We start from the raw sequence: 25109 nt of genomic DNA on the forward strand, positions 1-25109 counted from the left end.
ATTTATTTAACCAAAGTAATTTTAAGGAATTTTTAAACGACAAAACCAAATTGTCATTTGTGAATAAATGTCGTTGTTAAAGCTTTGCTGATTTTATGATCGAAATGTGGGTTATTCGATAGATACGGAAAAGACATGATTATTGACTACCCCTCCTTCACACACACATAACTTACATGTTTATATACATGTACATCGCTCGTAATAACAGCTAACGCATAAAGTTTACCATCAAATCAAATTCTATATCCTACTATATTTTTATTATTTCCATTATTATTTAGCAAAGTAATTCGCGAACCTATTTTCTTTTTTTATCCTTATCCATTACGAGATATATGAAAAGCCATAGATTTTTTTTCTTTCTTTTTAATATAAATTTATGATTAATAACTACTTTATTAAAGAAAAAAATTGAATAAAGTTTAAAAAGTCATGGTTGCAATCGTAATACAAGTTTTTTTCACTCTTATAGAACAGTTTTGATTCGATTTACTTGCATCAAAATTGTAGGAATCTTTCTCGATGAATAATACTCGAGTTTATTTTCTAGTAGTTCGTAACGATGCTTTTGCATTTCTTGATGAAGGATGGGCAGAGCTCAAGTACCAGTTTTAATGAAAACCACGTTATCGTCATCTTAATTAATATTCGATCGAACTTTGAATTAATATCAAGTTTAAAGCAGCAACTTTGAAACACGTTACACTTCATCGGGTCTACATTAATCCTAATTAGTGTATTGATCAAATTGAACAAAAAAAAAAAATTAATTAATTCAAGATATTCTTTCAATAATATTCTACGAGACAATACGAATTCTATCATTTAAATAAACATTTTATTTTCGATTTGTTGATCAATTAATCCGAACTACAAACAAATCCATTCATTTAATCAATTTTATTATAATTGTAGCTATAAAAAAAAAAAATATGATTTTCAAATTATCTGAAAATATTTAAATAATTCTATCATTTAAATAAACATTTTATTTTCAATTTATTGATCAATTATTTTTTGACCAATCCAAGCTACGAAAAAAATACATTTATTTTATTATGATTGTAGCTATAAAACAAAAAATATAATTCTCAAATTATCTGAAAGTATTTAAAAACTAGCTATTAATAAAAATAAAATAAATGTTTCACGATTTCTATTTTCGTAATACTCGTTTTAACATTGGAACAAAATAAACCATAGTTATTAATATTAGTCACAAATGAATTCAACGAATCATCAATAGAACCGGTCTACCTTCGGATTAGATGATGCGGAAGTAGGCCAATCAGATGAAATACTCCGCCGAATATATATATATATATAAAAAAAAAGAAAAAAACTCGATTATAACTTGGCGTTAACTACTCATATACGTGAGTACGCTTACGTTTGTGTGTGTGTGTTGTATGGACATTCGTTCACAAACATATATACGGGGTATCAGAGAAACTTTCCAAATGTCGTTTTACGTATTTCGATCCATCAACAACAAAAGTATTATTATATATAGAAATATGTACATGGATCGATTCCAATCGATATTTTTCTATGTGTATGTGTATACTTCATATCGATTGTTCTATTGTTTTCATTTAAATACAACTCGAACATATTAATTAAATGATTCTATTTTCAATTATAATTTTAACGCTAGATTGCTGAATGTTTGTGTATGTATGTACCTGTATATTGCATAAATTCTATATATATATATATATAAAGAAACTTTATTCAAAATAATTGTATATTCTATTTTTAATATACATTTTTCATAGTTTTTTTTTTATTAAATTTATTACATTCCTTTCCCATAATATTTGAATTTGATAATTATCAAGCATTTTTTCAATACTTTGTATATTAAATAGAAACGTGAAAGTATTTTTATGTACAATAAATATAGATTAGGTTTATATAAAAAAAAGATAAACTCTTTAAAAATGAATCAAATTGATTCGCACCTGGCCCACTCATCACAATCCTCATACTTTCCAAACAATCGAAACCAATTAATAAATTGGTGATAAGTTATCGATAAAATGTATAGAAAAAAATATTAACAACGTAAATATTTATTTGGAAAATATTATTTTGACTATAGCACAATTAAAATCGTGTATTCTTGGAAGAATAAAAAGTTGAAAGGTCATGAACAATCTCAAGGAAAAGAGGATAACACTTAAACGACCCAACGTTAAAATTGCAAGGGGAATTATTCGAATATATAAAAAGACAAATACATATATTTGTATATGTATAAGGGGATTCGCATATTAAGGGAATATCGTTTGGAAAGAAAATCCCAAGAACGCTATGAAAATACGAAGACAATACGACCCTTACCAAGCTTTACTCCATTTTATTTCTATTTCTCGAATTTGGTTGTGCATTAACGAATCGTTTGCTAGTTTTGTATCTACAACCAATGGGAATTTGTAACTTGGTAAAACGTCAAACTCACTTTCACAATATATGTTATACTAAAACAAAACATACAAGAACGATATTATCACGTGATCGTCTTGGGACAACCCAACTTACGATCGATTAAATACAATACCTTTAAACGTAAATTATCTATAATTATTTTTTATTATTATTATTATTATTATTATTATTATTATTGTATTTTTCCAATTTTCTTTAAGCCTATTCTTAGCTAGATAACATATTTTTATTTCTTTTCATATCTACAAACATAATAATTATTTTACGTGTTATTGTAATAACTTTGTAATAACAATTTGAACGAATTGTAATTTGAAATTGATTCTTATTTTTTTATATTTCTTTTTACCAATTTAACATAAGTATTTTCAAAGAAAAAAAATTGTTCACATTTTCTGTATCTCACCGATAATATTTTTTCGTTCCTTTTGTTAAACTTTTAAAATGGAAACTCTACAAGAGTTTGCCGTAATACAGTGAGGACAGTTTTAATAAACACGCTAACTTCAAAGGCTCGTTCTATCTAAACATTGACTTGCTAGGTAAAATTATCCTTTTCATTATCCCTTCAAAAGCCACATATTCTTTAGCTTTGTTAAACACCAAAGCTAAATTTTCTATTATACAGTTTCAACGTTAATAGGATCGAAAATGGAAATCCCCTTGCTCTCTGTTTCAAAATGGTTCAAAAAAAAAAAAAAAATACGAAATCGTCAATCGACAAGCATGGTAAAACGTTATAAAAGGAAGAATACAACATGGCAAATATTTTGAATACGAAACGTTGATCAAACAACTGTATCAACACACCCAAAAAGATTTCTCTTTGATATTTCATTTTCTTTTCTTTTCTTTTATTTTCTTAAACGTGCGAGTTTTGCTACACAAACGAAAGATTTATCCCGAATTTCCGGCAGATTTTGAAGACGACTAAAAGCACATGGGGGGGGGGCGGAGGTGTAGGGAAAAATGTTCAAACAAATGTTTCAAACCTTTCGATTCAATTTCGACGAAAGAAGGAAGAAAAATGTATACAAACAAAAAAATCTATTACCTATATTCTTTGATGATGTAAGAATAAAGAAAGAAAAATCTCTCCAAACTATTTCGTTTTTCTTTAAAGCCATTTCACGAAAATTCCCTATATCCATCTGTATACCTATCTTTTTTTGTCCCTAGCCCTTCACAAAGTTCACTTTTTTTTGTTTACCGTTCGATCGAGTTTCAGAAAGGGAACAGTAGTTGTGAGACTATAAGACGTTCGTAAGATGTTTTTCCTTTTTCTTTTTCTTGTCCCTTTATCTTTTTAATTTTCTATACATACTTTCGAGATAAAATAATCGATAAATTGTTAACATCAACGTCGTAATAATATATTTCTTTATTTATTAATATTTATATTTTATAATTATATATTATTTTATAATTTCTTCATTTATTAATAAAGAAATATACAAGTAATTGCATTGAAACGAGTTGTAAATTCAAAAGAATATTACATATGATAAATGTAAACGGGATATATCATATTAAAAACACTTTATTCTTAAATCACAAGTGATGTCAACGAATTGTCAGAACATATTTCTTACAATTGCTTATGTAAAAAAAAAAAAGAAAAAAAAGAAAAAAATAAAACGAGATGAAAAGAAAATCGACAAAAATAAGCAATTTAAACATGTTCTCACGTCAATTCAAACTGGCAGGATTTAACGATAGAAAAAAAAAAGTAAAAAGTATGATAGACAAGATTTTCCAATGGGGTTTTTTCTATCTTCTTCTCACCGTGTTTTCCAATATTATCCAATTAATAGTCCAAGTTTAGAAACGAACGCGTCAATATTATCTCGCGTGCCAGCAAAATCGTCAAAATCGAACAGAGAATAAAAAGTCGTCGAACTGCAGCGATGAGTTTGTTTGATGACGTGTTAGTCATAATCTCCTCCTCCTCCTCCTCCTAATTCTTCTCTCCCACCCTGTAAGTTCTCACCACCACCACCACCACCACCATCTCTGCTGAGAATTTCTCCAAGTACCCTCGTATGATTCTAGTTTGATTTAAATCGGGGTCAAGCGATTGGGACCCTTCTCTCTAACTAAAGTGGCCTGTTTATATGCTATTTCCGGATTGGACAAAATAAACCCGAACATTGGGATGTGACCCGTTCGAAGGTTGTTTGTTTGCTCTTATTCCACTTATTATGTGAAACTATCTTTGCTCTTTCGTTTTTGAAACGTCCCGTCAATTCGTTTCACGTTACACATTTCAGCTTTTTTAATAACAAAAATTTCATCAACGCACCAGTCTACGAAAAGTTCAGTCAATGCACGATTGTACGAACAAAATATTTTCAATTTACGAGTCAACGAAAAATTCAATTAATGCACGAGTGTAATAACAAAAATTTAATCAATTTACGAGTCTACGGAAACCTTTTTTGAAAATCAAATTTTGAATAATAATCGATGATTTAAATATTGGGTTGGCAACTAAGTAATTGCGGATTTCACCAATCATTTTCATTGAAAAATCCGCTATTATTTAGTTGCCAATCCAATATGTTCTCGGCTAATTTAGTTGGATCAAAGGATATTTCGAACATCGGTTAATTTTATTTCTTCTTTTTTTTTCTGCTATTTGATTTTTATAGTTTTGGGTCTGTGAAATTTTCTTTAGGTATCTCTATAAAAATTCTTTTATAGGAGAAAAAAAAATAAAAAGAGAAAGTAGAAGAAGAAAAAGGAGATTACATGTTTCGAACTTTCTTCTGAGTTCTCTTTGTTTGCAATCTTTTCCTTCAGTAGTTCCCTATCTGAATGGCTTTTGTATTACCTCGATTTACACCTTACGCACGTACACTAGAATGATATTCTCTTCCCCCCTCCTCTCTCTCTCTCTCTCTCTCTCTCTCTCTTTCTCTCTTTATAAAAACTGTTTGCCTCGGGCTAGATTATAGAACGAAATTTGTTAACGTTACTCACCCGTTCTTTTATCTCAACTTTTTATCGATCGATTTCTCCAAACTCCAAAAAATAGAAAAAAAAGAAAGAAAGAAAGAAAGAAGGAAAAGAAAAATCTCAAGAGAACGGAAATGTTAAAATGTCGACAATGTCAGTTACTGGATGAGTTTCAAGATGTTCAACGCACGAACTCTATTAAAGAAAAGCTAAAGTAAATATAGTACAGACTTCAAACCCTCTCTCTCTAACATTTTATTTCTTTATTTTTTACCCCTTTTCTCGTTCTGCCTGGTAGCATGAGAAACGTCGTCGAAAATTACGAGACGAAAGAAGAAACTCTGGAGTAGAATCGTAGAAACGAACAATCTTCTTGACAGCGATTACCCCGATTGTACTCGTTCCTTAATCAGCTATCATTCTTTAAAAAGACGAGACCGAATGAGGAACACGACAAATTGAAAATCCTAATGCAAATGAAAAAATTAAAATCCTATTTTTATTTTATTCTCAACTCTTAAAGTTTTCAACAAATTTCTTTAAGCAAAGAAAATTGTTTATCGGTTTATACAATTTTTTTTTCTTAGAATTTTATTTTATTTTATTTTATTTTTTTTTTTTTTTTGGTTAAAGAAACTGAAAGATTATCGAATTTATCGCATTTTTCTTCTTCTTTTTGTTGTTGTTGTTGTAATCCTTTGATAAAAAAGATCGACTTAAAAACTAAAACCATGAAATACGGCAAAACATTTACGTAGGTTAAATCCATGAAATCCTTCTTCTAACAGCGTGGCAAATAGAATTGGTTAACTATTCCGTTTATCCCTTGGCATGCGATTGACCGGTGTCCTTGGAGGCGTGAAAGTAAATGCGATGAGATAAATTCAGACAACCTAGAGACAAAATAAACGACTACGATGATTTTATCGAATTTCACCAACTGACCTTACAAAATTTCCTCGTTTTCTCGATAACGAGAGTAAAAAGCTCGTTTTTCTTGGTATCGAATTTTAAATCGATTAAATTTATTAACACTGACGACATTTTAAAATATAACAAGAAAAAGAAAATACTTAATTCATTGAAAAGAAAAAAGGAAAAGAAAAATCAATAGAAAATAAGTTAATCAAATTGTAGCCTTTACACTAATAATTAAATTAATTAAATGGAACGGCCGACAAACCAAGCTAGAACCTAATTTAACATCGATCGATTGCAATCACGAATGTCTACTATTACAAATTGTCTACTTGCAATTTTTCTTCCAACTAAGCCAAATAATTTTTAAATGTTCTTCGATGTAATTACAAAAATATTTAAATAAAAAAGAACGAATGAATTGAAATAAATATATTATAATATTTATGAATAAAGTATATACGATCGTACGATAATTCGTATAATACTTGCTGATCGATTTAATGCTCGACTGACATGCATTTTCTAACGAACGAACGAACGACGACGACGACCAGTTATAGGTGCATGTTATATAAACATAACATGTACTTACGTATACAATGAATGCTTTCGAAATAATACACCCTATACTATCGTTAATTACAGTTTTCAAAAGATAATAGAACCACACCGATAAGGATAACCGTTAACTATAATCCCGAAAGCCGAATAATAATCATTTTCTTTACTAAAGGTTACTACAATTTTTATCGTTATTATACACTCCATTTTTTTTTAAATTACAAAAAATATATAAATTCGTATAAATCGAGAATTCATTCCATTCAAATGAATTGAACAAATGAACATATCTCATAAAAATATTCTCAAAAAAAAAATAGAACACTTGTCTTCTACTTCTAAGGTAAATCATAGAAAAATATGGTGTGGTAATAATGATACCAGGTGTAATACTTTGGATGAAAAAATATTGCACTTACGAGAAGAGACTCGAACAAAATTTCTTTAATGTAAAGTATTGAGAATTTTCAACGACAATAAGAAAAGATAAATCATCTAAGCTTTATAAAGTTTGTAAAAATATATTTAATAATAATTTGTTGCTCTAAAGAAAAGAAATAAAAATGTTTAATCATAATTTCTTATAAGTTGGTCTTTGTCCTACCAACCATGATGTAGCAAAAGATATAGTCGCGTCTAACCATAAGTATCAGAAGACATCGTAATTAATTAATTGATATATATATATATAATACTATCGTCAAAGACCATATCACTTTTAATTAGAAGGAAAGACTTAACGATCGTATGATGCGGTTACTTCAATTACGAATTTGCGTTGGTAGTGTAAAAGGAACGATTAAAACGCGTGATAGGACGAGGACGATCGGGCCAATTAAGCGAGATGAAAATGGTTCGATGTAAAGCTTTTATTAGGTAAAGGGAGAGAGAGAGAAAATAGGAACGCAATATTTCGTAGGATTGTATATAACGATTACGATAACGCGTTGGTGGTGTGCATTAATAAGAACAATGGACTAGAAATAAGAAGATGTATCTAGAAAAGGAATCGAGAAAGTGAGTGATCCCTAAAGAGGGATCGTCAAAAGGGAGAAGAGGAAAACGCGTTGGAACAGGTCGTCCGATAAGGGCTCCTATCCGGTCCCCATCTAAAAGGGATAAAAGTAAGAGACACCTAACTCTCTTTCTCTCTCTCTCTCTCTCTCTCTCTCTCTCTACTTACCAATCACGTAGCTGTACCCGTCCAATGTAAGTACACACTTTCGCGTATTGGCGGAACTCGTAATGCCGTGGTACTGCACTTGTTTGCGAGAAATTCGCTTAGCAGGGCTATAAGAAGAAGTGCCAGGGTTTGTACTTCCGGCACCCGGGTCCGAATGGCACTTCTGCACAGGGTCTTTGCTTTGTCTAGACGTCATCGTCTTGTTAGACACCCTCCCTCCTCCCCTTTGTTCTTCCTCTTCTTCCACTTCTATATTCTTCACGACACTTCTTCGTACCTTCACACCATCGTTTTACACCCCCACACCTCGCACACCGCGTGCTCCCCAACCCCTTGTACTTGTCTCAAAAGAAAAGATCGAATCTCGGTGTGAATTCCGCGTGTTCTTCACGGTTACATTTAACTAATGATGCTGTCAGGTATCATTTGCTTTGATGTTATATTATATATATATAGGTATTAAATTCCTTTCTTCCCTCTCTGAAAATAGAGAGAGAGAGAGAGAGAGAGAGAGAGAGAGATAAAAGGGCAGAAGTTATTGCAAGCTACGAATCCTTAATTGACTTTTCCCACACGATGTCTAGTTTTTTCCCTTTACCATTCTTTATTTTCTTTCTTTATTCCATGTTCGTTTTTTTTCTGTTCTTTTTCTTTGTCGAGTTAACGATGGTTCGTGTATTACGAAAGAAAACTCGTTTACTCAAAGTCCTCAAGGAAAATTCCCACGCGCGCCGTAGAACACGGATGAGGGTTCTTCGATTCCATTTATCGACTAGGAAACATCCCAACCTGACAGCCTTTCCAATTTCTTACCAAACTACAACTATGTCGAAAATTGTTCTTGCGGTTTTGATAATGTAACTTCTTGTCTTATATACTCTGCGTCAATGAACACGGAGGATATAAATAAACGTAGATAATTCGCATTGCATTGTTTCAACCCTTCTTTTATTTTTTATTTTTTATAATGTACATGGAACGAGTGTTTCTTTCTTTTCTATTCACCCTCACCGACTCCCACACCACCACCACCAACCACCACCACCACCACCAACATCTCCTTCTTGTCCTCTAGTTCGCTTCGATAAGGTTTCCGTCCACCAAAGCAAAAAATATGTGTTGCGAACATCGACCCCGTTACACTGTTCACGGTTCGTTTTAACCGGCCTCAACTCGCGACCCGAAACTTCTTATTACGTCTTTTTTCATCTTCGAAATAAAGTCACCGAGAAACTTTAATTCTCTTCAACGTCCGTAAACTCAAGGATACGTTTTTCACCGAGTATTATTTTTCAGTTCTTCTCAAAAGCACACTTTTCCCTTTAAGTTTTAACACGAATGAAAGAAAGAAAGAGAGAAAACGATTTCACTTTTTGCCCTGGCCTTTTATTTTTTTTTTTATTTTTTTTAGTCTAACAGTATATATATATATATATAGTATCCTTGACAATTCACGTGAGATTCGTTCCTACGGTATCATCAATCGTCCAGCACCCCAGGTAATCTCACCACCTCTCGATTTTTCTTATCTTTTCCCATACTTTTCTCCGTGTTCTGCTAAACCAAGCGATTTCTTCCGTTTCCTCTTTCTTCTTACAGATTCAACCCAGAAATCCCTACAATATTTTACTTACGATCGAGTATTATTATTTTCAAGTAAAATTCAAAACGGCTTGGACACGATTCGTATAGATTAACACACACAAAAAAAGAAATAACGAGTGAGAGAAAGATATATATATATACCTATATATATTTACTATACATTATCTATGTATACGTGTGCGTGCGTGTTTGTTCGTTCGTTCTTACGATCGATTTCCCGTATCGCTGGTGCAATAACGCAACGTTGAAATTCGGTTTACCCGCCAGCGACAATAGACGCGCGCGCTTTTCGATGCACACTTTTCAAAAGGTCCGAAGGGAGGGTGATTTTTTGTTTCAAATTTACAACGAATTTCCTCCCCATTTATTCCCATAGTAGCCCCTTAACGGAGGCTACTTTTTTCATCCCATAATTCGTATACAATTAAATCAATCTTCACGATCGTGAACACTCAATGATTTCGAAACGATCTCACAAATGATCTCGTAACGTTGAACAAACTCGTGCAAATGAAAAACAAAAACAAAAGGTAGAAAAATTTGTTTCCTTTTTTTATTTTTTTTTTTTTTAATTTTTTCTTTGAGTAGAAAAACCGCGTGGTTGGACGGACGCGCGAATTGTAAAAAGGGAAAAGGGACGAACGCGAAACACGTGCGACCTGAAGCGCGGTATCGCCACAACTGAACCTCCATTCGAAAGCTCCACCTCGTTCTAACCTCTCTCTCTCTCTCTGTCTCTCTCTTTCTCTTCCCACCACCCTCTTCCTCTACCACGTTTCAACTCGCCGCCACTCCACTCTCATTCTTTCTCCCTTCTTCCCATCATCAACGTGTACTTTCTCTCTCGCTTTAGTTGGTTGGGTTGGTTGCTTGCTTGCTTTTTACCCGTCTGTCCTATTCTCCACACCCTCAGGTGTCTACATCGCTACCTAACCTTCGCGTTCAAGCTCGAAAAGCTCCCTTTGACGACCAACCTTCTTCCTCTCTCCCTCCCTTACTCTTCAAACCTTTCTCCAATACTTTTGAATTTAACTTTCTTACCGATCAAATCCTGTTTTTTAGATTCTCTTTTTTTTCTATTTTCTTCCGTTCTTGATTACCATGTGACTTTTTTCAATATCACAACACAAAATTAAATCAAAAGGTGGAAAAACGTTGACTAATTTTGTTTAGATAGTTCGAATAATCAATTTTTTGTTCCACAAAAAATAAAATCGAAATTATATTCACGAAGGAAGCTCGATTTGTTCATCTAATATGTACACTTTCTACTAAACTTAACTCATTGTTCCATAGTGAATCGACGTTTTCTAACAAAGTCAATACTCCTTCTTGTCTGTTCTCTAGTTTGGTTCAATTTGTTTTTCTTATCGATGCCCTGTCTTCTCTCTCTCTCTCTCTCTCTCTCTCTCTCTCTTTCTATTTCTATCTATCTAGATATATGTATCTTATCGGGCCGAACAATTCGGTCACTATACTATCGTTAAAAGGTTTTAACGAAATTTTCTCTATGTCCTTTCTTTTATTTTATATTTTTTATTTTCTTTTTAAAAGAATCATTCTCGTGCTTCAATGATTTCCATTATATTTTATTAAATTAATAATCTTTTCTCTGTTAGATTCATTTTAAATAACCATCGTTGGTCTTCGTTCTTCTTTTCAAGTCCGTCGATAGTTTATACAACCTTTCATATCTCGAGTCTTTTCTTTTCTATATTCTATCCACCTATATATATATATATATATATATATATATATAAGTTATATTCGGTCAGGATATTCTTCCTAAGGTTATACTTTCTCTTTTAAGTCTATTCTATCGTACTTTTATTTTTACAAACACCTTTTCATATCCTCGTATCTCAAGACCTGTGGACACTGCGTGTATCGAAATAGAAAAAAATAAATTTGTGATAAATATTCGTTAAGGGAATATTGAATATATCGTAAGGATGAATATTTCATAAGTTAAAATGATGTAATTTAGTTCGATCCTCCACAATTGACCGAGTATTTCTCTAGAAAAAAAAAAGAGAAAATAAAAAAATGGTTCAATTGGCTCCGTTCTTCCTCTTTTCATCACTTTTCAACAACTTTTGCTCCTTCGTTGCTGATTCATGTGAGAACATCGTCTAATGCATGTTATTCGCGCCCTACACAACTCCCTTCTTTTTTTTCTTCATCCTTCTTCGACCCTTGCAAATGCTTTACTCGATGGTACGGGGCTCCAGCAATCGGTTAATCAAGTGGAACGGTTACCACCTTTTTTTTCTCGAGGGAGACTTCAACAAAAATTCATCTCTATCTGGACACCGTGAAACGAATATCCAACTATACTTCGTCAACGTTTTATCTTTGAAATATCATGTGTCTTCGTAAAGTACCTCGTAACCTTCGAACCTTCATAATATTAAAGCATAACCATACACTACCTACCAATGTGTATGTAATAACACCGTAACGTTGAAATTTTTCATATCTAGGATAATTAAACTTTTTTTCTTAAATTCTATACGATTATTTAACCCTTATCGGTCATCAGATTTTTCTATTAATATTTAAATATTAAATATAATTTATTTAATTATATATAATTATTATACTATTTAAATATAATTTATATATATTATATATTATAGTACTGAACAATTTTGTTGCATATTTATTGAAAAACCACTTACAATTTAGTGAGAATAGAAATTTATAGAAAAATATATATTAATGGAATATATATTAGAAAAAATATACTGTATATTATTATATAATATAATAATATAATTTATATATTAATAATTATTAGTAAATTAATAATAATAATATAATTTATTATAATATATATATATATATATAATAATATACAGAGAGAGTATTTTTTTTCTAATATACATTCCATTAATATATATTTTTCTATAATATTTCTATTCTCACTAAATTGTAAGTGGTTTTTCAGTAAATATGCAACAAAATTGTTCAGTACTATAAAAATAAGTTTTAAAAGTTAATAAAATAAAAATATAAAGGCATGTATATAAAATAAATTCATAAAAAACGTTTACAATCTCACCTTTCCATTTTTCCACGTGTTACACCAGATTTTTATGATTTTCGTTGGTAACTTTGCAGAATGATTTTCATAAAAACACCCAAAATCGAAGATAGGATATCTTGAATAAAAATGATTGAACTACAACAAGAACAAACACCACTTTCAAGGTAAATCAACGGTGTACTTTCGATGAATATCTTTTTATGTCCCTTTTTCCTTTTAAAAACTTTGTGCTTTTCTTAAAACTTTACGAAGACGTCATTTCGTAGCAAGTGTTTCTACAGCACGTGCTTCTACTCTTAAAAAATCTACGTTTAACTCCCATTATTTTACATAAGAAGATAATCTAGCCAAACTTTTCAAATATATATATATATATATATTATAATCTTTTCGAGAATGATTTTTCGTTTCTTTTTCGAAAAAATGATAAAGAACACAAGGGCTTGAAAAATTGTCAAGGATTCTACTTCAACCTATTGTTGTTTAAATTTGTAGAATCTAATATGAACAACAAACGAAAAAGAAAAAGAAAAAAGAAAAAAAAATGAAGGAAAACGATGTAAAGTGGCCGAGTGAAAAAGGATTGAAACTATTCGTTTCAAACGTCTCAATTTTCTGACATAAAATAAGGAAAGAAAATAAAGAAAGAAAATAAAGAAAAGAAAAGGATGAAATATGTGTATCTACGTAGAAAATTTAACAAGATAAAGAAAGACAACAACGAGAAGAATTTCTTTTATTCGTAAGAAACATATTTGATCAGTGGGAGGCTCGCAAGTTTGGTTTCCTAAAGTCAGTTCGTGCTAGATTTTTATTCGAGTGACTTTTACGTGCGAATTATCCAATATTGTACGCTCACCGAGCTTCACTGGACCGTATTACGTCCTAGTAGTAGGTTCCCGTACTTCGATCGATACCTCGATTATCTCAATCACCATAAAAGCCACCTTCCTCGTCTCACCATCTTGTCCTCGTACAAGAAAAATATCTTTTTTACTATTGATCGATAAGAGAAAAAAAAATAAAAAAATAAAAAAAACGTTTATTGTAGTCTACGTTATTCAAATATGTGGGACGAAATTAATTCTAAAACATTTCTAAGTAGAATTGCACGTTTTTCTTTTTCTCATTAACGTGAGTGTACCACCAAGGCCCACATTTGAAGAGTAAGTCATCAGCACCCAGAGTGTACCTTTGCAACATTCTTCAGACAGAGAGAACCAGCCACCACGTGGTAAAAGGGCTAAAGTAGATATGTACTTTTAACTAGACGAAAACTTAGGTCGCGATTTAAAAGCAAACACTTTTACTACCTTAAATAAAGTTCACCGAACCTAAAGCGTTACAAAAGAAAATAAGAATAATTTCATTAGTTAGGGAACTTGACGTATACGGTGGTGGTATAGCAACCCCCAACCTTTTCATGTTAAATTTAAAGATCGTAAAATCAAGCTAGTATATAATCGGTTAAACTCATTTGAAAGAAACTTTAAAATCCAAAGGGCATACAACTTTTCCTAACCCGTAGTTGTCGACCATTCCTATTACATATATATATATATATATATATATATATATCATATATCTCGTATATAACATCTATATACGTATTTTCCGTTTCCGTATATAATAACGACGTTGAGATGTTTTTATCAGCTCGACCCGGTAAAAGATATGGCCCGAGATAATGCGACATTTTACCGTTTTCATCACCGAGTACGCTTAATGGCTAAACTAAAAAAAAATCATTTATCCTTCGTAAAATTTTCCTTTTGCGAAACGATCAATGTAACCCCGGTGCATCGTCGGAAAACTATTTCTCGTCGAATATTATATATCGCCTAGTTTTTGAAAAGTTTCACCCCTAGGCATAAATTTTTTGAAAGCTTTACAAAAAAGATATTTAAATAATATTAGAATTATCGATTTCCAATTTTTCACGACGAAGAATAATTAATTATTAAAGTTTTATCACATATCTTGCATTTATTGCTTACACTTATTTAAACATTTAATTTGTACATCGTGTAAGTGGAAAAAATATTCTCAATTTACATGTGAACCCCCATAATAATCTAAGTAAACATTTTATCCTATTTATTAACTTGTTTCAAAAGATTAATGAAATATAATACACAGGTTGAAGATTATAAAGGTTAGACGAAAGCCCTAGAATACCCTTTCTAATTGAACTTTAATTCGAAACATACCACATTGACACAACATGTACTATCGAAACCTAAGTGGTTACGACTACAATGTATAAATTTTATCTACTATACTCAAAACACACCTGGTATTATACCACCTGTAGACTTTGTAACACAAATTCAGACTCTAAAAGTATCACAGAGACAGAGTTGCATCAAGTTAAAGCTTGCAACTTCGAATACGCTCTACTACTTGGCTAACGTAACTATACTGCGTTGGAAAATCATTTCCTCGTTAGTATAATTAACTCGCAAGACCATTTATGAAATGAGGGTAGCTTTAAATTAATGCCGCAACGTGTTTTCTTTGATATTTTTTTCTTTTTTCTTTTTTCTTTTCTTTCTTCTTTACCACATAAATATTTTGTATCATAAAAATGAAAATATAGTAATTCTAGTTAGTTGAAGGAATATATGTACATTCAAGAAAGAAGAACGAAATGTCAAACGTTAATCGTTCAAATGCATATATATGAATCATGGATTTAATTTGAATGATTAATACCAAAAGCTACGTCTAATTTCATGCTGCTTAATTTCACCAAGATTTACTGACATTCCAAGGGTTACCCGTTATAATCTCAGTCCTTCTCTTAATATGAAATACTAATTTCCCAAGGAAATTGTTAGTAGACGTTTCAAGTTTATTAAGAAATATCTTATGAGCATTTTACAAATTCTTCAGAAAATTTATCGATCATATTTTGACTCATAATAATAAACTAGTACACCGTGAATACAATTGAACGATTTATTATAAACGAATAATCAAAACTAATTGAAAGTTTGAAAATTTTTCCCGAGTTTATTTCTTTTCGAAAAATCAATAAAAACATTCCTCTGACTTTTTAAAAAACAAAAACGCGAATAAACAATTTTTTTTAGCAAAGGAAAATCGTTACATCGCTGACGCATCACAGATTTTAACATTTTGTTGATAAAAATTCCATCGACGTATACGCTTAAAAAAAATTGTAATCGTTGATATGTAAATATGTGTAAAATGGCAAAAAAAAAAAAAAAGAAATAGGAAACGAAATAGACTTATGCTCGATTTCACATCGTACATAAACCACAAAATACCGATGATATAACATGCGGAAAAATCCTATATCACATATAATAATATAATCGATTCCACGAAGAAAATTACACGATGCATGAATATTAATAACAATAATAAATAGTATTTACACGTGACTCGAATCTATGCCAATGGTCATTACACCTTTTTCTTTCAACAAATTACAAAAGAAATAAACGAATTTTTAAATTATTTAATAAACGTGCAACGTATAAAAATAAATTTTCTTTATCAGTTTGGGAATAACTAATACAACTTACAAGTGCATTTGATTATAGTTTGAAGAATATATTTGTCTTGAATTATGTCCTTTATGAAAAATCTTTCTTAACAAAAGGGTTTACATACTAGAAGAGGATGCTAAGTGATGGATAACTAATATTTTCATTGCTATCATTTAAATACTCATACTTTTTATATCCTATCTAAGTATGTATACACACACACACATCTTATAATCGATCTTGCAATATCTTTGTAAACCCATCCTACATCTGACTTTCTTCTATCAACCACTATAATCGATAGATATGCTTTAGAAGCAACGGAAGTCCATAAAGTTGGCAAATAACTGTGAAAATGTTGTCCTTAGTAAATCCATCATCATTCTCTATGGAAACTTTACTACCGAAAAAAAAAAGAAAAAGAAATAATACGGGAAGGTATGAATTTATAAAATCGATATCCGATAAGAATGAAAATTTGCTATTATTAATTATTTATCGTTAATCGCTTTTGTTACTTCGTTATAGAAATAATAATCAATTATTGGATATAATTGTTTAATTAAATTTATAAATTGTATTTATATATATACGTTCATAATCGTTTAAATATTATCCACCGCTTATTCAATTTTCAAAATTACGATCGACCTAGAAAGTGTTTCATACGTAAATCGAGGTATGAAATTTATATATTACATTTGATATATTTGTCTGTAGCAATTAATTATATTCCTTTTTATTATTTTATTTTATTTATACAATCTACCACAATTTTCCCTAAAGCAATATTATTTCAGATAATAATTCGCCTTGTTTTCTCACTGAACAAACAAATAAAAAAAAAAAGTTTTAATTGGAAAAAAAAAACAAAAATTTCAAGTAAAATAACTTTACCAACGTTTGATTACAGTTTTCTACCCTATCGTGATAAAACTTTCCCATCGAACTTCCATCACATAAACCCACAATTGCAAAAGATTTTGTAAACACTTGTGAAGAGAAGCAAACGCGTTCCCTGCTTTATCGACCTCGACCGGATATTACAACACTCGACACCGACATTTCCGTTCAATCTACAGGGAATTAACAAAAAGGATATTAATAGTTAACAATGTTAAAACGCCACATTTCCTACCTAATCGAGTACTCTTTTTATCGCAACATCACTTAACATCATTATACAACCTACACAATCAACGTTAAGTTAATCCATATATGTTATGTATATATATATATTCAACATTTCAAATGATAAACGATTACTTTACATTAATCCTTTTCATCCCTAACAATTCATGTAAGGGTCGTACGTAAGAATGAATTGAAATAAAATGATACTCGTTATCAAAACATTTTCTCTTTTCGATTGATTTCTTTTAAACTAAATAATATAAGAAAAAAAATAAGAATACACTCAAAACTTGATAAATAATGTAAGCCTATCGTATGTTGTTGAAGTATAAAAATCAGAATTTGATTTATTCCAAATCGAGACAGATATATGTAAAAATATTGATATTATTCCGATAAATCGATTCACCCACTTTTAATTTACACCTTTTATTTCAAAGGTCAAGAACGTATGATTTCTTTGACAATATCTTGTATTCTTTATTGCTGTATTTTACGAGAATAATAATATGTACACGATCGAAACTTAACAAACATACACCAACGTAATATTTTACAAACGAATGATTTATCATTACCTACGACTTTTACTATTACCAAACGTTATCATTATTATTTACTTTTCACGAATACCCAGCAATCATTTGAGGATGATTAGTTTACTATACCAATAATTTATCGTCCAATAATAATTAAGTTTTATCTTTTTCTTCTTCTTCATAGGTTTTTATTATTTATTATATATTAAATGCGTTCTTACCAAAGATAGTAATCGTGTGTTGGCTATAAATCTAATGGCATACAATTTACAAGCAAGCAAACGCCTGTAGAAGAGAACGACGATCATTCGACTAGAAATGTCATAGATTTATATCAAGCAAGGTCAACAAGGAACGGACAGTTGTTCTTCCTAGTCCTGTCAACTTTACAAATGCGATCTATTATCCTGCATCACGAAAACCTACGATCTCGACGTTTTACGAGAACGAAAAGAAGGAACTTACTCTCACCCCCACCTCAGAAGAACAAACAAAGAAACGATACGTATCTTTTTTTTTATTTTCTTTTAGAAAAATTGAAAAATTCGACGTAACATATGTCGATGATAAATTGTCAAAAAAGAAATTTGCAAATTGTATTGATATTTAATCCTTATCTCGGATTATCAGGTTTTTAGGTATAGGTATATGTATATTTGTGTAGGTATATTTTAGGTTTTTCGAATATATATATACGAACTAATAAATACGAAATAATGTATATATGGGTGATTCTCAGATAACTGTGATTTTTTATGTCTAGTACTTTATTTATCATTCAACATATTTTTTTTTTTATCATAATATTGAAATTGACACATATTAATACAATATTTAGATTAACTATTCAGAATATATATTTAATTTTACGTGTACAATTGAAATTGTTTGGAAAATCATTTTTATTATGTGCAAAAAATAAGGTTAGGTTAATTATTAATTCAAATGTCAGTACCGTGGATGTCCGTACCATGGTAAAAATAACAAATAATTTTTTAATTCATATTTCCTTAATGTTTTAATTTATTATTATCTTCAGTTGTTCTAGTTTTATGAAAAATGGTTTCAATACTCCGGACAATACTGGGTTCCAAAACTTTTGTAATAATAAACCGTTTACAATAAGTAAAAAACGTTTATTGATACAGAAGAAAAAAATTACTAAAGTTCAACAAGATGAAAAATTAAAAAAAAAAAAAAGCAGAAAGGTTACGGCCTAATACTAATTAACTCAGTTGTCTCGATTGTCAACCTGACATAATATGTGAATATTTCTCGATGGGACAAATAAACTACAGTGATAATCGCTTGTCATTACCTTCTGCAAAGGCACAGAAATTGTTGAAAAGATCTCAGAAAGACTCTGTAGTCAGTGGTGAAATCAAAAAACCCAAAAGTTATTCTAAATGTAACACTTCGACGAAGTTTAAGAAATAAGGAATGATTCACTAAGTATTTTGATACAAAATTCTATTATAGATTAATATTTAATTAAATAAAAATTGTATCACACACACACACATTGTTTTATACATTTATAATTGTTGAAAATTTCTTTTATTAACTCATTTTAAACTTAGTTAAATTCAAAGATTACTATAAAAATTATTATTCTAATTCTATCATTAATAAATTTTAAAGATTGTTAAAGTCAAGAAAGAAAATACCAAAAAAGTCTTTGTATTATTATGAGAGTATTATAATTTATCATTCGTTTTATTATTTTAAAATTTTAAAAAGATTTAGGTAAGTACTTTGAATATTTCATTTATTTGTCAGTACCGTGAAAATTATGTCAGTACCGTAACATTGAAATTTTCAATTTTTTTCCTAGTTATTTGTCTATTGAAGTTTTAATAGAACTACATTACAGACTTAATTCTGAGCATAATTGGGGAACAATAGTACCCAAAACATAAGTTATAAAGCATTTTTAATTTTTAAAAATTTTGAGTTGTAAAAATCACAATTATCTGAGAATCACCCATATACGAATTAATGAATTATATAAATTATTTCGTATCATATATATATAAATTTTATAAATTATATAAATTATATTAATTATATTAATTATATTAATTATATTAATTATATAAAAATATAAATTATTTCGTATCGTTTTAAAAAATTAATTTAAAGAATTTTCTGTGTGGTGGATAACAAAAATGTATCTACACGAAGGAACTTTACGTGTTGCTTCTATTATACTCATTTGAATTATGGAGATCTAGTTATAGCACTTTAGATAACGAATTTCCGATTTATATTTTCATCGGTTACCCTTAGCAATCTGAAATACGATCTTTCATATTATCTCCTATCTTTTCTCGTTTTCTTTCTCCCTAAGTTTTATTATAATATCTCTCTCGTTGAGTTTTTACAAAAAAAGAAAAGAAACCGTCCACTTGTTTTTTGCCATTGGTTATTTTGAATTCAACATCAAATATTTGACTCTTCGTTAATCTACAATATAAATACATATATATTTTAATATGACCAGAAATACAACGAACGGTACGAACAAATGCGAGAAACGAAATTCAAAACGTACGAATAAAATCCTGCATTTGACATCAAAGAAAGATTTTAATGGCGTTTATTTAAAATAACAGGGTACGACATGAAATTTGAATAAACCTTTTCTCAATGCTATTGAATTTTAAAATTGTATCGCGTTATAGGCCCATTCAATCTTTTTACTAACAATTTTCATTCGTACACAATCTCATCTCGTTATTAATTTCGTAATCTTGGTTTTTTTATAATTTTATTTTGATACTGAGGGTTTGAAGGGAGAAAGACCACATCGTATTCTCTTGAACAAAACGTTGAAATTATTATTCAAAATAATGAAAATAGTACAAATCCAAATTTATTGCATTGTAGAAAAGAATCCTTTTCTCTTTCGAATAAAACATACGTAAAAATACAAATATAAAGTAACAAATGTTATAATCGTATGTAAGAACGTATGTGCTTGTTAATTGGACGAATTCTTTTTATTTTTACTATGTAAATTGCAGGAGTATTCTATTCATTTTTTACAATATTTTTTGTAACATCGTCAAATTTAAATATTTACAAAGCAAAGAGAAATATAAATAGCTTTAATAAAATTGACAATATACAGTGATACCACCACCGACTAGATATTTAACATTTCTATATAAAAATATCGTTAGGAAGAAAAAAAATAACAAAAAGCATTGGTGTTGAAATGCCCCGAAGCGTAACATTCAAGAGAATCTACAAAAATGGGATTAAAGTTGTCGATGTGTGGGAAATAGGAAATGGTCCAAGAAAAGAAAAAGAAAATACGAACGAAAAATGTACTTTCCTTCGGGGTACAATCATCGTTCGATCCAATTTTAATTTTTAAAATATCTCTCTAACTGTTAATAATCACCTACGATTTATTTAAATGAAAAAAAAACACACACACAAAATTTAAGATTGCTAATAAAATTTGGATAATCTTGAAATGTTATTACGACAGTAGATTTAATGTGAACTTAATTATCAGCTAATATAGCGTTTATATGTAGGTTCACGATGCATTTAGCCATACTAATTCATAACATGCATTAGAGCTGCTGCTAGTAAATGTCTTTTCTGAAACTTGATTAGCGCATCATCCCATCAAATTTAAAAGCAATTACCACCCTATACCTCTATAAATCTATACGCGTATTAATCCATACTAATTTCGATTCTCTATTTGTCAATCAATATACTCGAATAAGTTTCTACATTTCTATCTAGAAATTTTCCTAACAAACTTTGCACAAAATTATTATAATATAATTAGAAGTATAAAGATAATTATACATTCTTGATACTTGATAAAATCCCTTACTAATTCTCTCTACCAAATCCTGAAACTTGATAGCGTTCTACGAAATTCTAAACGACCCGTAGACAGGTTTTAAAGAGAATTCTCCAAACAAATGTTAATTGAGATTGACTAATCATAATTAACAAATAACGTGATTTACATTTTGTTGAAGAAAAATAAAAAAAAACAAAACAAAAAAGGAAAGAGTAGTAAAGTACATTCATTCGTTACGATTTATTTTAACCGAGATTTGTTTCATACAAAATGCATATGTCTATATATATATATATATATTTATAAATTATGATGATACATTTTTATAAGAGGATACGAAAAGCTTCGTTATTAACTCGTACTGAAAAATATATATTACTTTACCAGATAAAGATAAACTTTTTTCTATATAATGTAGAATATATTTGAAAAGGAATCTTATTTTTAAAAAAACAATTTCTACAAAGATCTATGGTAATGTATTATAAATAAACCGATGGAAAAAAAATAGAAAGACCAAAAACGAAAATAAAAAAAAAAAAATAAATAATCGTCAAAGAGTTAAAAGGATTACGTAAAATCGATATTCCACGTAAGCCTCTTCTCTCTCTCTCTCTCTCTCTCTCTGTGGATTGAGATGGCGTCAGCCATCACACGTAATTCTATTCGTCTTGTCAGCCGATTTATTTCCTCCTGATTCGTAGTTTCGATCTGTCCAACTTTTGTCTAAGAATAAAATATTATAATATGTCAAGGGAACGGGGCAAAATTTTCCAACAAATTTCCTCATACGTTTTCATTCCACTATAAGAGAGATCATTATTATTCGATTCACCGATAGATATAACATTATTTATTATTTTATTGATGAAAAAATATTACACCCTGTAATCTAACCTATAAGAACTAATAACATTTTCTTCCTTATAAATTGTACAACGTTCCAAGTATTTGTCAATGACAGTCCAGTATAAATGGTCAATAATTTAACTATGGATTTTTCCTTCGTCTTCCATAAAAGGTTGCAAATGCACAAACATGCAAGTAATATGTTGTTGAAAATACATTTAAAAAAAAAATGCTAATTATATTATAATATAATTAACCTCAAAAGTATAAAGCAAATGTAAACCTAGGATTTACAAATGTAAAATATGTATGTGTCTGCATGTGCATACACATAACGTTATCGGGATTGCGTATTTGAATGCTAAGTCACGCTCGTCGCATTGTCGTAATAAAGTATCCACTGACCGTGAATGTTTCGTTATTTGCAAGTATTCCGTGAGCTGTAACCTAATCGCTACTCTCTCTCTCTCTCTCTCTCTCTCTCTCTCTCTCTCTCTCTCTCTCTCTCTCTCTCTTTCGTTGTTTCTATATAAATACTAACTTTATCATTAGAGCTATATTCATGAAAATAATACGTTATGCTCGTATAATCTATGACTATAATAATTTTGAAACGTCAATCAGTATAATAGAAAACCACACACAGATTTCTATGTCTTTTTAAGTAAACAAGTTTTTCCAATTACCATCCTGCCCCCATAAATATTTTCGAATTAATTGAGCATACATGAATAACATTTTTATATTATCGAAGAATAATTTCAAAGCAACAAAAGTCGAATGACCAAATTACACTCTTCTTTGGAAAAATATTATCATAGGATCCATCCCATGTAAAACATTTCGCGTTACTTGATCCCGTAAAATGATTTACGCCCGATAACTTCGAAACCTTTACTTTTTTTTTCTTTCTTTTCTGCCGACGCTAGAGAATCGCTGGAGTATCGAGTTTTAACAAGCGAATGCAACCCCTCCTCTCTTTTGAATTTTTCACCTTCGTTCATTCATTCATTTCTTCCTTCCTTCCTTCCTTCCTTTCACCTTTTCATCTAAATTTCTTTGGATATAATACCATCTAGTTCAAATAAACGTCTACTCCTTATTCTTTTATGTCTTTTTATCATTTTTTTTTTTTTTTTTTAATAAAGAATTTATAGAATCAAACATTTGTGAAGTAAAATATAATAAAGATCCTCTCTCTCTGCTCATTTTGTTTTAAGAGCAGTACTAGTATTTTAAGAACACAAGTCGTACAATATTTTGAACCCATAGTTTTATTCAATAGAATAATTCAGTTATCATTTCACCATAAACTGTTTATTATACGAAGATTCGGTATAAACTTCTTAGTTATTATCTGCTTCCTATAGAAATTATTATTCCGAATGCTTAAAGAGATAAACGCAATGCTCTTGAAACAAGCTTATTATCAACTATTCTTGAATTAACGAATACACTAGATGTATTTATGGTCTTTCGTGGTTCAGTTAAATTGTATTTTAATTCATAACGCATATATAATTGTTTATATTTTCGAGATATGTATGCATCGCACTTAGCATCGATAAATTAACATAGCTTGTGCAATTGTATTTCATTTGAATATAGGCATTTGTAGAAATAAGTTAAAAATAACGTAGAGTAGAGTATCGTGAAAGAAATTGAAAATCAATATTTAAAGTCTATTCTCTAATGTCGTGACCAAGCAGTATTTGCGTGCAAAAAGGAACAGATAAGGAAAGTTGCAAAGTAGAACGTTCTCTATTTCCGGTATCAGTGTTGTAACTGCAATCATACCGATGTAAAAAATATCGCTAAAAATTCATATTCACCTAGACGTAGAAAAAAAAAGTCACGTACACCCCCTATCATCTTTTTCTATCATTATTATTATTATTATTATCTTCGATACAACACACTCTTGTAGTCAGACATCTCACGCACGCTACTACTTGGCTGACAAAAATTATCTTACGACTACTACTTACCGCGTCTGACTATGTATAAGTTTAAACTACTGTTACATTCAAATTCATTCTTTTCTCAACGGTCCCTTTGCATTAAATTATCAGATAAATTATCTGGAGAATAAAGAAATTCTACTATACAGATAAAGGAACGATTTTAACTAGAAAAATTCAACTTTCGAAATATTCTTACACTTTCAATGGTAAATTTCTATGTTGACTTTTCAAGAATTACGACTTATTTAGAATAAAAAAAAAAAGAAAAAAAATATGAGTTTCATACTACAAAGTACAATTTATGTATCGATAAGAAGATTTAGAAAAATCGTCCGTCTACAAAATACGATTACTAGTACAATGCATCGAAGATATATCTATGTATATGTTATTCATACATTTTGATACTTTGTAAAAATAAAATAAAAAAATAAAAACTCTCGATATCTCATGAAACGAAATAATTGTATCCCTAATCAAAAAGCAAGATCTAAATTATCGGTGCAAATTTGAAAATAGTTCGAATAGTTAGTCGTACAATT

At 29.8% G+C, this 25109-nt stretch overlaps 1 protein-coding gene across 5 annotated transcripts in view; it reads right to left on the bottom strand.

Moving 5' to 3' along the window:
* LOC107070023 (dual specificity calcium/calmodulin-dependent 3',5'-cyclic nucleotide phosphodiesterase 1) overlaps nt 1–25109 on the bottom strand; it is a 73925-nt gene that overhangs the window by 28362 nt on the left and 20454 nt on the right. For 3 of the 5 annotated variants that reach the window (XM_015327821.2, XM_015327820.2, XM_015327818.2), the window contains exon 1: nt 8078–8288. The exons of the other annotated variants lie outside the window; for them this stretch is intronic. In XM_015327821.2, coding sequence (XP_015183307.1) covers nt 8078–8273 — 196 coding nt within the window. In that variant the 5' untranslated portion in view covers nt 8274–8288. Of the gene's footprint in view, nt 1–8077; nt 8289–25109 lie in introns of those variants that run through there. 5 annotated transcript variants of the gene reach the window in all.

The sequence above is a fragment of the Polistes dominula genome, unplaced genomic scaffold (genome assembly GCF_049000335.1).
Source record: "Polistes dominula isolate Pdom_NZ unplaced genomic scaffold, Pdom_raw_medaka scaffold_35, whole genome shotgun sequence".
Taxonomy (NCBI): Eukaryota; Metazoa; Arthropoda; class Insecta; order Hymenoptera; family Vespidae; genus Polistes; species Polistes dominula.